The 12506-nt window shown below is 42.4% G+C and overlaps 1 protein-coding gene across 4 annotated transcripts in view; it reads left to right on the top strand.

Annotated features, from left to right (window-relative positions):
• LOC137438851 (receptor-type tyrosine-protein phosphatase kappa) overlaps positions 1-12506 on the top strand; it is a 493330-nt gene that overhangs the window by 26418 nt on the left and 454406 nt on the right. For all 4 annotated transcript variants that reach the window (XM_078767331.1, XM_078767333.1, XM_078767332.1 and 1 more), the window contains exon 2: positions 592-714. In XM_078767331.1, the coding sequence (XP_078623457.1) occupies positions 592-714 (123 nt within the window). The remainder of the gene's footprint in view (positions 1-591; positions 715-12506) is intronic.

Here is a 12506-nt window from a genome sequence, read left to right on the forward strand (position 1 = left end):
TTCACGACAGCTGTTTATATGGCCCCGTGTGGTGCAGCCATGGCGCACTCTGCTCTGCGTGCGCTGCAAGACTGGTGCACGTTGTTCGCAGATCAGTTTGAGAGCCCAGGCCCCCCTTTGACCATTAATGCCAGGATTTTTCAGGCTCGTTTGGGTTTTCTCCGAAGATGCCAGCAGGATGAAAAGAGTGCTTGGAGCGAACGCCCTGTGGAGTGACATAATGGGGCTACACATGCGTTTAATGCCAAAATGTTTCCTTGGAAAGTGACTTGGTTTTTTTAACCTTTTTAACAACCTTGTTACTGTCCATCCGGGTGTTGTGATGTAGTAAGAGCACAGCAGCTCATGGGTAAGACAGCTGTGCTGGAGGACAGGGTTCTTCACACTTTTCCCAATGGAATAACTTCCTGTTTAAATCTTCAGCCAGCATTGTCCATGTGGGAATTGATCTATGAATTAGGATGAGTTTGGTTGGTTCAGAATGAGAATGAGCATGAACTCGCAGAGCACATACAAGGGAAGCAATATCATTTATATAATTGGGTTTTTGTTTTCTTTCACTTTATTGTTGCTGTGCTGTTGTTGTTCCAGGATCTTGTGATTTTGAAGAAGATTATTCCAAGTGTGGCTATATCCAGGATGGCAGAGATGACTTTGACTGGATTCAGATGAAAAGTGGCACTCCTCGTGCAGAATATGCTGGCCTTCCAGAAGGTAATGCACCCATCGTAGATACCGGTAACCAGATGGTAATGTCACTGGCATGGAGCAGGAAACCCGTGCAGTTGTGAGAGAAAAAAGTCAAGAAAGTTTGGCATTCCAAGGAATATGGAGGTGGATACCGATGTTGAATGAAATACGCGAAGCAGCAGATGTTGTACTGTTTTCCGTTCCCATTTGAGCACGAAGCTCATGCTGTTGTGTTCCCAGGTTCCAATCCCATGTACTACGTTTATTTTCTCCTAATATGATTCTTTTGATGGAACTTCTACCTGACTTCTGCTGCTTCCTGCGTGTTGGATGTTTTGTTGATTTTTACCCTCGCCAGAGGAGAGGGTATTGCATTTGGGTCTCTCTGTCTGTCTGTCTCTTTGTCCGCACAGAATAAGTATGCTTTTCTCTGCAACCGTTGGTCCGATTAACAGGAAATTTTCACCATAGGTGCAACTCCTGCAGAATTTTAATGATAATTTTGACGTCATAGGTCATGTGGTACATCTTGGAAAAACCGAAAAACCTTGCACCTCTATATCTCCAAAAGTGCTGCATAGAAAAAATTGAGACATGGCTCATTGTAAAGAACTCACCATGGGGAATAACATATGTTAATTATGTCACAGGTGCCTCCATTATGACGTTATGATTTGACAAGTACAAAACTTCATCTAATGAAGATGAAATTTCTTGAGCGTCATCTAGGGATAAATTGGTGGAGGAAAAAAATGACGTCATTAGTCACGTGGTTCGGCTGCCATATTTGTTTTAACCAAAAATTTCATTTTTAACAAATTCTTTTTGTTAAAATTCAGATGGGATCAAGTAAAACAAAAACATTTTGTACCAATATTTTAACAAAATAAAAAAACATCCCACAAAATACACCACAAACATGTCCTTGCGGGGGTCTGCAATCACTGATTTTCTTTATTTTATTTTGTTTTGCTTTATCCTTATCTTTTTCGAACTTTCCCTTCACCCCTTATGTAGTGTGGCTTTATGCCTTGTTTGGGACGATTTCCATAAAAATTATACATTTCTTCCATGTGCCTTATATCACTGTAAAGAAGGAATAGTTTTTAATTGTGAAGCAAATTCCACAGTAGGGGGGGGGGGGCGGGGGGGGGGCAGACAAACGATGGTATAAGCGACAGCCGTGGCAACAATGAGGACTATAACATGCAACTGCCATGTGCAGACATCAGCTCATCTTCCTCGCAGAGCTGATTAAAGCATACAGCATATTTAATCAATCGGCCACTGGAGATGGGATCAAGTAAATGGCCCTCTTCAGGGTTGCTGTGGAATATTCATGTTCATCATTGAGAGTGATACGGCTCTCAGCTGCGTATGTGGTGGGTTAGAAGTTTTACTTTCACGTGTTCAGATGAAGGCCAGCTTCAAAACTGGAAATGGTCCACCTTCCATGTAGTTCTTAGCCTTATTGTATAGCGAGGAATGCATCAAGATGGCGGGCTTAAAATGCAATATGAGATTTTGCAGGTGCAGCCACGCCCTACCTGCAGGCATGCATTCTGCTGACAATTGAGCAAAGCCAATGCCAACCAAACGAGAGATTCAAAATTCAAAAGAAGATGTTTATAATTTTGCACCTGCACCTTATTTTACACTTGATTATATAAATGGGACTTCAGCCGAACAAGGCTTACAACCTGGGGATGCGAGTGGGTAGGAGATTGGAGGACATTGGTGCAAGTCCTTATTTGTTGTGACGTTGGCTGTATCGTCACAAGAAAGCTTTTATTAGTCCAAGTACTGATGACATCCGACACTTACAAAAAAAAGCCTGTCATAAACAGGTTTCCTACCATGTACGTTTCTAAGTGTAAACCTCTTTGAAACACTGCTGCATAGCTTGGACTGGTGGCAACAAAAGAAAGGTGCTCGTTTAACAACAACAGATGTTCTCCCAGCGAATAGAAGAGGTCTACTGGATATGGAAAATAATGTCATGAAATGGCCTGTTTAGCATTGTCTTCTGAACCACTAGGTCATGATGTTCAGAACACAAGTTAAAATCACACACACACAACAACAACAAAAACAAACAACAACATGCATTTTAAGGCCATTTTCCCTGCTAGAGCGGGGGTTAGCCTTGCGGTCCCCATGACAATCTTCTCCATTTTGCCCTGTTTTCTGCATCTCTCCTTGTTAACCCCCTTGCCCGCATTTCTTCTTCCACCATCTTTAGCCAAGTCTTTCTCGGTCTTCCCCGTCCTCTACTTCCTTCTACATTCATTTCCATCACTCTTCTCAACCAGTCACTTTCATCCTTCCTCAACACATGACCAAACCATCTCAACCTGCTCCTCCTCACAGCATCAATCACAGGCTCTATTCCCATCATCTTTCGCAATTCATCATTTGTCTTCCTCTCTCTCACATCAGATACTCCACACATCCACCGAACCATTCGCATTTCCACCCTTTCCAGCCTTCGTTGCTGCTCTACATTCATGACCCATGTTTCGCTCCCATAAATCACAACACTTCTCACACATGCAGCATACACCTTTCCCTTCAGCTTCAACGACACACACACACACACACACACACACACACACACACACACACACACACACACACACACACACACACACACACACACACACACACACACACACATATATTTGACCATTTTGTGATATTGGCCTTGTGATTACCATTAAAATACAATGATGTCTTTTTTGTACATATTTGAGGCTCGTGGAAAAGCAAGTACACTGAACGGATCAGGACGTAACAGGAAGCAAAACGTGCATGCATGTGGAAGGAACCTCCAAGGAGAGAAAACTGGAAAATTCGAAGGAAGAGGGATATTAGTGGGGTTAACGAGGGTAGAAAACATCATGGTTTTGGATTGGGGACGATTTGAGATGGTTGTGAACAGATGTTTTGAATACCTGGAGGGAAGAATGGGATTGAAGAGGATGTGGAAGTTGACTCCATTGGCTGGAGAAAAAGAGGAACAAATGTGTGGAGGTGAACAGTAATCCTGGATTTAGGAAGTTTCACTTGATGGGGGTTAATGGTGGACCATGTGAGCCTTACATAAACCGTGGGGGACAAAGCACGGAAAGAGCAGATGGTGCAAGACCATAAAGGAGGCAGTTGAATACGGAGAGACCACCGAGCTGTCTGCAATGACGACGTGATAGACCCATCCTAATTGAGGGTGATTCCATTGATCTTGAAGGCCTTGGTTTAGATGGCGTCAAGCTGAGGAAAATGTGAGGCAAGGGAGACAGCCCAGAGGGGAGAGCAGTACTTCTTCAGGCTGCGGATGAAGGCCTTGCAGGTGGATAGAAGTTCAGGTGTGCCAATGAACGACTTTGTATGATGAAAGATGCTCAATGGCAGCTGGCTTTGGAGGCCAACTTTGAAATATAGTTTGCCCACAAAAAAATCATGGCTGATAGTGAGACCCAAGAGTTTGAATGACTGAACTTCCTCAAGAGGATTGTTCATTGAAAGTAGATAGCATGGTTTGCCAGACAGTCTTTTCAGACAGAGATGGCGAGAGTGTGAGATTTGTCAGGATTGAAAGACATATTCCAAGTGTTTGACCAACTATGGGCCCAGTATAGGCCCTGATACCAGTCTTGGGACATCTATTCTAGTATAGAGACCGATACTAGCCTTGTGGCATCCAGGTACCTTCCTACTTTCTAGTAAGCTGGAGTGAATTTTTGAGGCCAATGTCAGTCAGCCTTGTCTATAATAAGAAGGTTTTTACGGCGTATCCCGTAGGGCAATGCCATCCAGAACAGCGTTTCTCTGTCCGTATGTATGTCCCCACAAACGTACACCAATCAGAGCTGAGGATCTGGTCACATGACAGGGGACAGCGTTTGGTAACCGTTACAGTTTCATATTTTACTAAAAGGAAATATAATAACTTTCTGTGGAACGTTTCGGGTCCCAGCGCGTGTCGTAAGGTAGGTTCCTGGTTTCAGAAATTCCTCAATAGACATGATTTTGAAATGCGATCAACACGGAGCTTGCTCCCAAATCAGAACAGTTCATGATGACGTGAAGTGAACAGATGATGATCACAGTTCGCTGGTTTGTTCAATCTCAATATAATCGTGATTTAACATTATATTTTGAATATATCGATACCATGGTATTAATTTGTGATGGGAACGATGAATGATGCTGTTTGGAATGAAAATATAGAGATATTGAGCTAAAAGCAGAATGAGGAAATGACGTAATGGTTTTCCATCCATGATATTCGCGGATTCCCCATTAGCAGTTTCGCCATTGACTGGATATAGCAACATTCAGACTGGGAAGGTTTTTTTTGTGCAAGTCATTCACGAACCTGCTGTCAATGCCTGTCATTCGACTGAAGGTGCCACAGGAATGTGGAATTTATTGGTTCATGGTTTGCCATTTGCCGTTTTTTTACCGAAGTCATTCACGAACCAGCTGTCCATGCCTGAATTCAGATTGTTTTTCATATTTACACTATTTGCTAACTGTTAACTGGTATGCCCACCCAGGTCATACAATCCTCTTCAACTAAAGTATCAAACAAGCCCGGCTACGCCGTTGTTAGACTATCGGTCTTGTTTAAAATGTATTTTGTTGTTATTAACCTCAAAAAAAAGTAGGGACGCGACTGCAGCCCTGGCTCAGTATCACCATTATGGTTACAGATGTACGAGTTAAGCTCTCACAGCCTTGTTTCGTGAACTTCTTGGCATGCATGTGTAATGTGAGGCTGTTTTGTGCAGCTTGATTGAAAGGAAAATTATAGTGTTCTTGTTGCGACTTTTGAATGGATTTATCCATTTTAAACCCATGCTCTTAATACACAGATGCTTACTATGGGTTGTTGGTGCCTTCCTCGTGTTTTGTACCTGTACACACGAAATAATGTACTCTACTTGATCATTTTTTCATGGAATCCCATTCCAGCAGTCCTCGTTCTTCTCAATCTTTAGTTCACGATAATCTGCTTAAAATCACCTTGTTTCCATTTTATTTCATTCCGCTTTATCTGGCGTCCTCATAGGTTCAAAGTAAAACACCACCTTTTGAAGGAAGAGTCACACTAATCACGAGTTAACGCTGTTTCATGCGATCTCCCCTTGTGCCAAGTATTACTGGTCATAGAGGAGAGTTGTTTGCATGTTTGAGGTTTTTACATCATGAAATAGCTGATTTGCCCATGAAGTGTAGGCCTCGGATGGCAGGTTTACGGCCGCACGAGCCTGCGCATGGCATGGAGCACGCCAATGATTTATGATTACTGGAGCACAAGCACTTTTTAATACAGTTTTGGGAAGACTTTTCCTTGTGAAGTTCGCGTTTTGCTTGTTTCCCCTTAAAAAACGGGACATTTATTTTTTATAACCTCAGTCGTTTGGGCTGGCAGTGCTAATTGCTTTTCCGATGTCCTGCTGTTGCACTAGGAATTAATTATTGAAGTGTGGTGGTGCAAATCAAAGGTCTCCTCATTAAGTTTGCCTTGGACAGAGAGCTGTACATAGCGGGGGGTGTTAGTCTTGGTTTGGTGTTCCAGCACTGAGCCACAGAAGAGCTCGTCCCTTATTAGCTTAAGGATGGTGCAATCACTTTTGGGGATAATACAGCACAGGCCGGTCGTGGCAGTTATTGTAAATCGCAGGAAGTCCCATTGAACCTCTCCATGGAAGAGAGACCACCAGTCCTGGGATCGACCTCTATCGGTCAAATGTTGTTTCTTCTTGATGAGTGGAGAATGACAAGTTAATTTATCAAGGAAATGTGCATCGGTTTTTTCTTCGTCCAACCCTTAAGGAAATTCCGAAACTTTTTTCCTGCTTGTTATTACCTTACTCGGAGTTATTGGACACTGTAAGCCAATTTCTGCAAATCCGTTTTCCCATTGATCTGCTGGCACGGAGCGTTAACCGCCATGGTAATCGAACCCTCGCGCGCGGCTCGAGTCCCGAGGAGGCGGTGGGCGGCTTACGGTGTTGTGGTTTGAGTCTCACACCGGCAGGTTCCACGCAGCAGCAATTTACCCAAAACCGTCTTCATCATCGTGCACCTCGCCAAGGGCCATGCCCTCAATCCCATTGATGAGGTCAAGGATAGAAATGCAATTTCAAACAATACCTCGTCAGAGTGTATAATTAAGTGCATTGATGTTGGTGCAAGGAGGAATAGTTGAGGATGTGACTTTGAGGGAGTCAAAGCCAGTCGTGTTTACATGGTCATTACATGACATACCTTGCTACTGGGGTTAAAATAGTGCCTTCTATGATATAGGGACGCGTGTTTGCGCTCAGAAATAAATTGCGTTTTTCGTAATGTCTGTTCACTTGGGAGAAGCAATCTTTCCTTTGTGCACTGCAGACGGGCCACGGGAATATCGGCGATTTCAATTAATTTTTCACCATTTAAAGTTACGCTCATGAATTATGAACTAAATCGCATCACTTCTCTGTTTGAGAGGTTACATTGTTATTCAAAGGCCTGTAAAGTGCATGCACCGACTCTTTATCACGTATATACATGCACATGTACACACCGACACACACCTACATACACTTACATGCACACACACATACACATTTACACATATGTGATATGTATATACACAGGTACATTACCAGGCCATAATGGGCCCTGGGACAATACTAAGTGTTTGGTCCCCTTCAAAAACCTACGGTTGGACCAAACAGAGGTTTCCGTATTTTCGTCGGGACAAACACATGCCATGGTAAAGGGAAATTGGGGTGTTATTCATTTATTCCTATACCAGCAAGAGTACCCCACGTTGCCCCGGTGATGTTAAAATTCTGATGGCATTTTGAAGAAATCAATTTGTTGGTTTTTTCTATTTTTTTTTTGTAGGTGCCTAAAACACTTCCTTACCTACACCCAAAAAGGAAAATTTATATTTAATATGATATTACACAAAGATACACACATAAGATACACGCATAAGACACACACACACACACACACACACACATACACACATCTCGATTTTTCATTTCTGTTCCTCACAATTCTCTCTTTTATTCACACACACACACACACACACACACACACACACACACACACACACACACACATCTCGATTTTTCATATCTGTTCCTCACAATTCTCTCTTTTATTCACACACACACACACACACACACACACACACACACACACACACACACAATTAATTGTACAGTATCGGTTGTTCCTAAAATTAAATATAAATCATTTAAAGGATTGTTGTAAATGATGTTAATTTTACAACATCCCATATTCAACTTTATTTAAATTGCAAACCTCAAACATAGTTTCTCCACCTAAAGCAAGAACGTTAACCCGTACGCAATTGACTATTTTCCCGAATGCATGGATCATCAGCTGACCCTGGTGTTGGGCTAGCGGCTAGGGTGCCGGCTTAGGATCCTAGGATCCTGGGTTCGAATCCCGGTCGATCGCTGAATTAACGCCAGGGGGGTGCATCTCACCTCAGCCTGTCATCCTTCCGAGGTCGGCTAATTGAGTACCAGTTCACTGGTAATTCCCTGTTTGTCGTTAAAGGCTGCAAAAAGGGTTGGCGTCAGGAAGGGCATCCGGCCGTAAAACATTGCTTCAAAAAGGGGACCAATAAAACAACAACAACCACGGTTCCCGAAAAAGGCCAACCCCTGCTTTGCGGGGAAAAATGGCCTCTAAAGGTGGTTATTATATATATATATGGATCATCAGCTGGCCACCGTTCTTCCTCGAGGTTTCGATCCTTTCAGCCCAGGACCTCTCCAAACGGCGGATCCACAATCTCGATCATGGATCCACATCAATAGATGGTACATCAGTAGATCCACAACCTCAGTTGCATCCAGGCAGTCAGTGAACCCATCAATGCACCAACATATTGCATCGCACATTTGCTACAGGTCAATAGGTAAACTATATTTGAGGTTTTACATGTAATTAATTCTTTAGTTTCTTTTAACTTGTAACATCTAGCCGTTACTGTACAATTAATTATATTGTTTGTGGTTTTCATGCTTTGAAATGTAGTTGAACAAACATAAAATATCATATAAATGGAGTTTAACAAACACATTAAAATCACATCAACAAAGAATAAACATATAAATATATGAGAAACAGTATAGTGGATTTTCCACCAAAAGATAATGACAAATCAGCGGGAGAAGCACACACACACACACACACACACACAGACACACACACACACACACACACACACACACACACACACACACACACACACACACACACACACACACACAAGATACACACACACAAACGATACACACACACAAAAGATACACACACACAAAAGATACACACACACAAAAGATACACACACACAAAAGATACACACACACAAAAGATACACACACACAAAAGATACACATGATACACACACACACACACACACACACACACACACACACACACACACACACACACACACACACACACACACACACATAACATACACACATAAGATACACACATAAGATACACACACACACACACACACACACACACACACACACACACACACACACACACACACACCTCGGGGATAATTTAATATTACATCCTTTTATGCAGCTACAAAGGCTCAGGCACCATATAGTCAGGGCCCTTAGGGATATTTTGGGGCCGTTTGGTTCAAATTTTTCCAAAAGCACCAAATCTGGCCCAGATGTTGCCCATGCCATACTCTTTCGATTTTTGACGGGCGCCAAGACGGGCGCCCCCCCCCCCCCCCGGGGGCCCCATATTGGCGAAATACTAAATGGCCGCCACCTGGATTAGAGGAAAATCAGTTAAATAACCAAAAGGGTTGGAATCATGTACGATACCACTTTTCAGGGGTTTTCGAGGTCGAGAAATCCAATTATGATGTTATTTTGATGATTCGAGGTCAAGGTCAACCTCAAGGTCATCTTAAAGGTCATTTTTGAGTCAAACATGTCGGTTTTTGAGTTTTTTGTCAAGATTTACGTGAGGTTCACCATTTTATGTTTCTGGGTTGGGTAATCGAACTCTGACCTTATTTTTGACAATTAGAGGAAATATTTACATGTCTATTTCCTCATTTTCAGGCATATGCAGTTCATCAGTCGAATTACAAAGGTACGGATTTTGATGTTTTATGAACTGTATGCCATATCCTTGTGTTTAATTTTTGTGCGATCTTGATCCGGGTTCATGTATACATGATTGTATACATGTCATAAATATGACGTCATAGGTCTTGTGACCTGGCGGCCATATTGGATTTTATGAAAACCTTAAAAATGGATCCCTGCCTTCATTTTTCGATCGATTCATTTTGAACTTTGACCACTTATAGTACGCCATGTGATTGGATGCATATCCTCAATATGACGTCATAGGTCAGGTGACATGGCAGGATGGACCGGTATGGTCCCCGGATCATACCGCCCTTGGCGCCCATCAAAAATCGAAAGAGTATGGCATGGGCAACATCTGCGCCAAATTTGATGCTTTTGGAAGAATTTGAACCAAAATATCCCGAAGGGCCCTGACTAATAGTGATTTTTCTTAAATCCCCCCAAAAAATGTATTTTCTTCAAAATTTTCAATTTTTTTTTTTTTTTTTGCCTAAAACATTCTCTGACATTCACTGATGAACCACTGAAAGTTTGAAGAAGATCCGTTCAGCCATCTCTGAGAAAATGGCAACACACAGACACACATACACACACACAATAAATAATAATAATAATAATAATAATAATAATATAAAATAATCCTTATAAAATGACGTAGTTTGCTGGATTAATACTTTTCGATTGCCTTGTATTTTTTTCACAATATATGCCACTGCAGTAATTGTCCCCCATCGCACAGCGGAGCGAAAGGGGGACTATGGCTTTCCCGTCCGTCCGTCCGTGCGTGCGGGCGTGCGTGCGTGCATGCATAAGCGAAGGACCGCATTCGAATTTGGTGTGTGGGTGCAACCCACGTCAAAATCCAAGATGGCCGCCGCCATGTATGTCTGATGCCATGAATGTCTGAACCTTGTGAAATGAATATCTTGAAAAATAAGTGATGTACCAACTTCTAATTTGGTGTGTGGGTGTATTTCGACATAAGGACGAAAGCTATTGAAAATTGGGTCGCCACGTCAAAATCCAAGATGGCCGCCACCATATATATATGTCTGAAACGAGCGAAATATCTCGAAAAATAAGCGAAGTACCAACGTCTAATCTGGTGTGTGGGTGTATCTAGGCACAAGCAAGAACGCTGTTTAAAATTGGGTCGCCACGTTAAAATCCAAGATGGCCGCCACCATATATATGTCTGAACCTTGTGAGCGAAATATCTTGAAAAATAAGCGAAGTACCAACTTCTAATCTGGTGTGTAGGTGTATCTAGGCACAAGCAAGAACGCTGTTTAAAATTGGGTCGCCACATCAAAATCCAAGATGGCCGCCGCCATGTATGTCTGATGCCATGTATGTCTGAACCTTGTAACCTGCATATCTTGAAAAATAAGCGAAGTACCAACTTCTAATCTGGTGTGTGGGTGTATCTAGGCATACGGAAGAACGCTATTGAAAATTGGGTCGCCACGTCAAAATCCAAGATGGCCGCCGCCATGTATGTCTGAACCTTGTGAGATGAATATCTTGAAAAATAAGCGAAGTACCAACGTCTAATCTGGTGTGTGGGTGTATCTATTGGGTCGCCACATCAAAATCCAAGATGGCCACCGCCATGTATGTCCGAACCTTGTGAGATGAATATCTTGAAAAATAAGCGAAGTACCAACTTCTAATCTGGTGTGTGGGTGTATCTAGGCACACGGAAGAACGCTGTTTAAAATTGGGTCGCCACGTCAAAATCCAAGATGGCCGCCGCCATGTATGTCTGAATTTGTGAGATGAATATCTTGAAAGATAAGCGAAGTACCAACTTCTAATTTGGTGTGTGGGTGTATCTCGTCATAAGGAAGACCGCTATTTTAAATTGGGTCGCCACGTCAAAATCCAAGATGGCCGCCTCCATCTATGTCTGAACCTTGTGAGCGAAATATCATATCATAGCATGTTTTCTCCGTGTTCCACTTTGTCAACGCACATCACTTCCCCGATGGGGGACCTAGGCGTAACGCTTGTTTCACCTGTTGTGCCATAAATGGCACAAATTGAGGTTTTGTCTGCTCTGTTATTTGCTTGCGTTTCATAATGTCTGTTCACTTGGGGTTGTTTTCGTAATTTCTGTCGTTTATTCGCCTGATGAAGAAACAAGATCCTCTATTACGCCTTTTGGGGATTTCCTTTGAAGACCCAGCCTGTTTTGTTCCTTCTTTTAGTTGTCAGTTAACCCTGCTCGGGTTGGTCGATGCATGTGTGGGTTAGTTTCACATACATACACGTACAGAGACACACACACACACACACACACACACACACACACACACACACACACACACACACACACACACCATATATATATATATATATTCAAGGTATAAAATAATTTTGTGGTTATTTAGACATAAAAATGTTGTACTTAAATTAGACAACTTTGTCCAATTGTGCCTAAGGCCACGCGGACGTATTAGTCGAGCCATTGCTATGAGGTGTGCACAAGGGGTGAGAAAAATGCTGAAAATATTCTCTTGAAAAACAAATTGCTGTGGCCACACCTGCCACACAGAATCTGTGCATCCATCATTAGTTATGCCTAATAAGACAAGTTTGTTCCAATTTCACGATCAGAAAACAGACCTTTTAACTGCAGAG

The sequence above is a fragment of the Myxine glutinosa genome, chromosome 13 (genome assembly GCF_964187855.1).
Source record: "Myxine glutinosa chromosome 13, kmMyxGlut1.1, whole genome shotgun sequence".
Taxonomy (NCBI): domain Eukaryota; kingdom Metazoa; phylum Chordata; class Myxini; order Myxiniformes; family Myxinidae; genus Myxine; species Myxine glutinosa.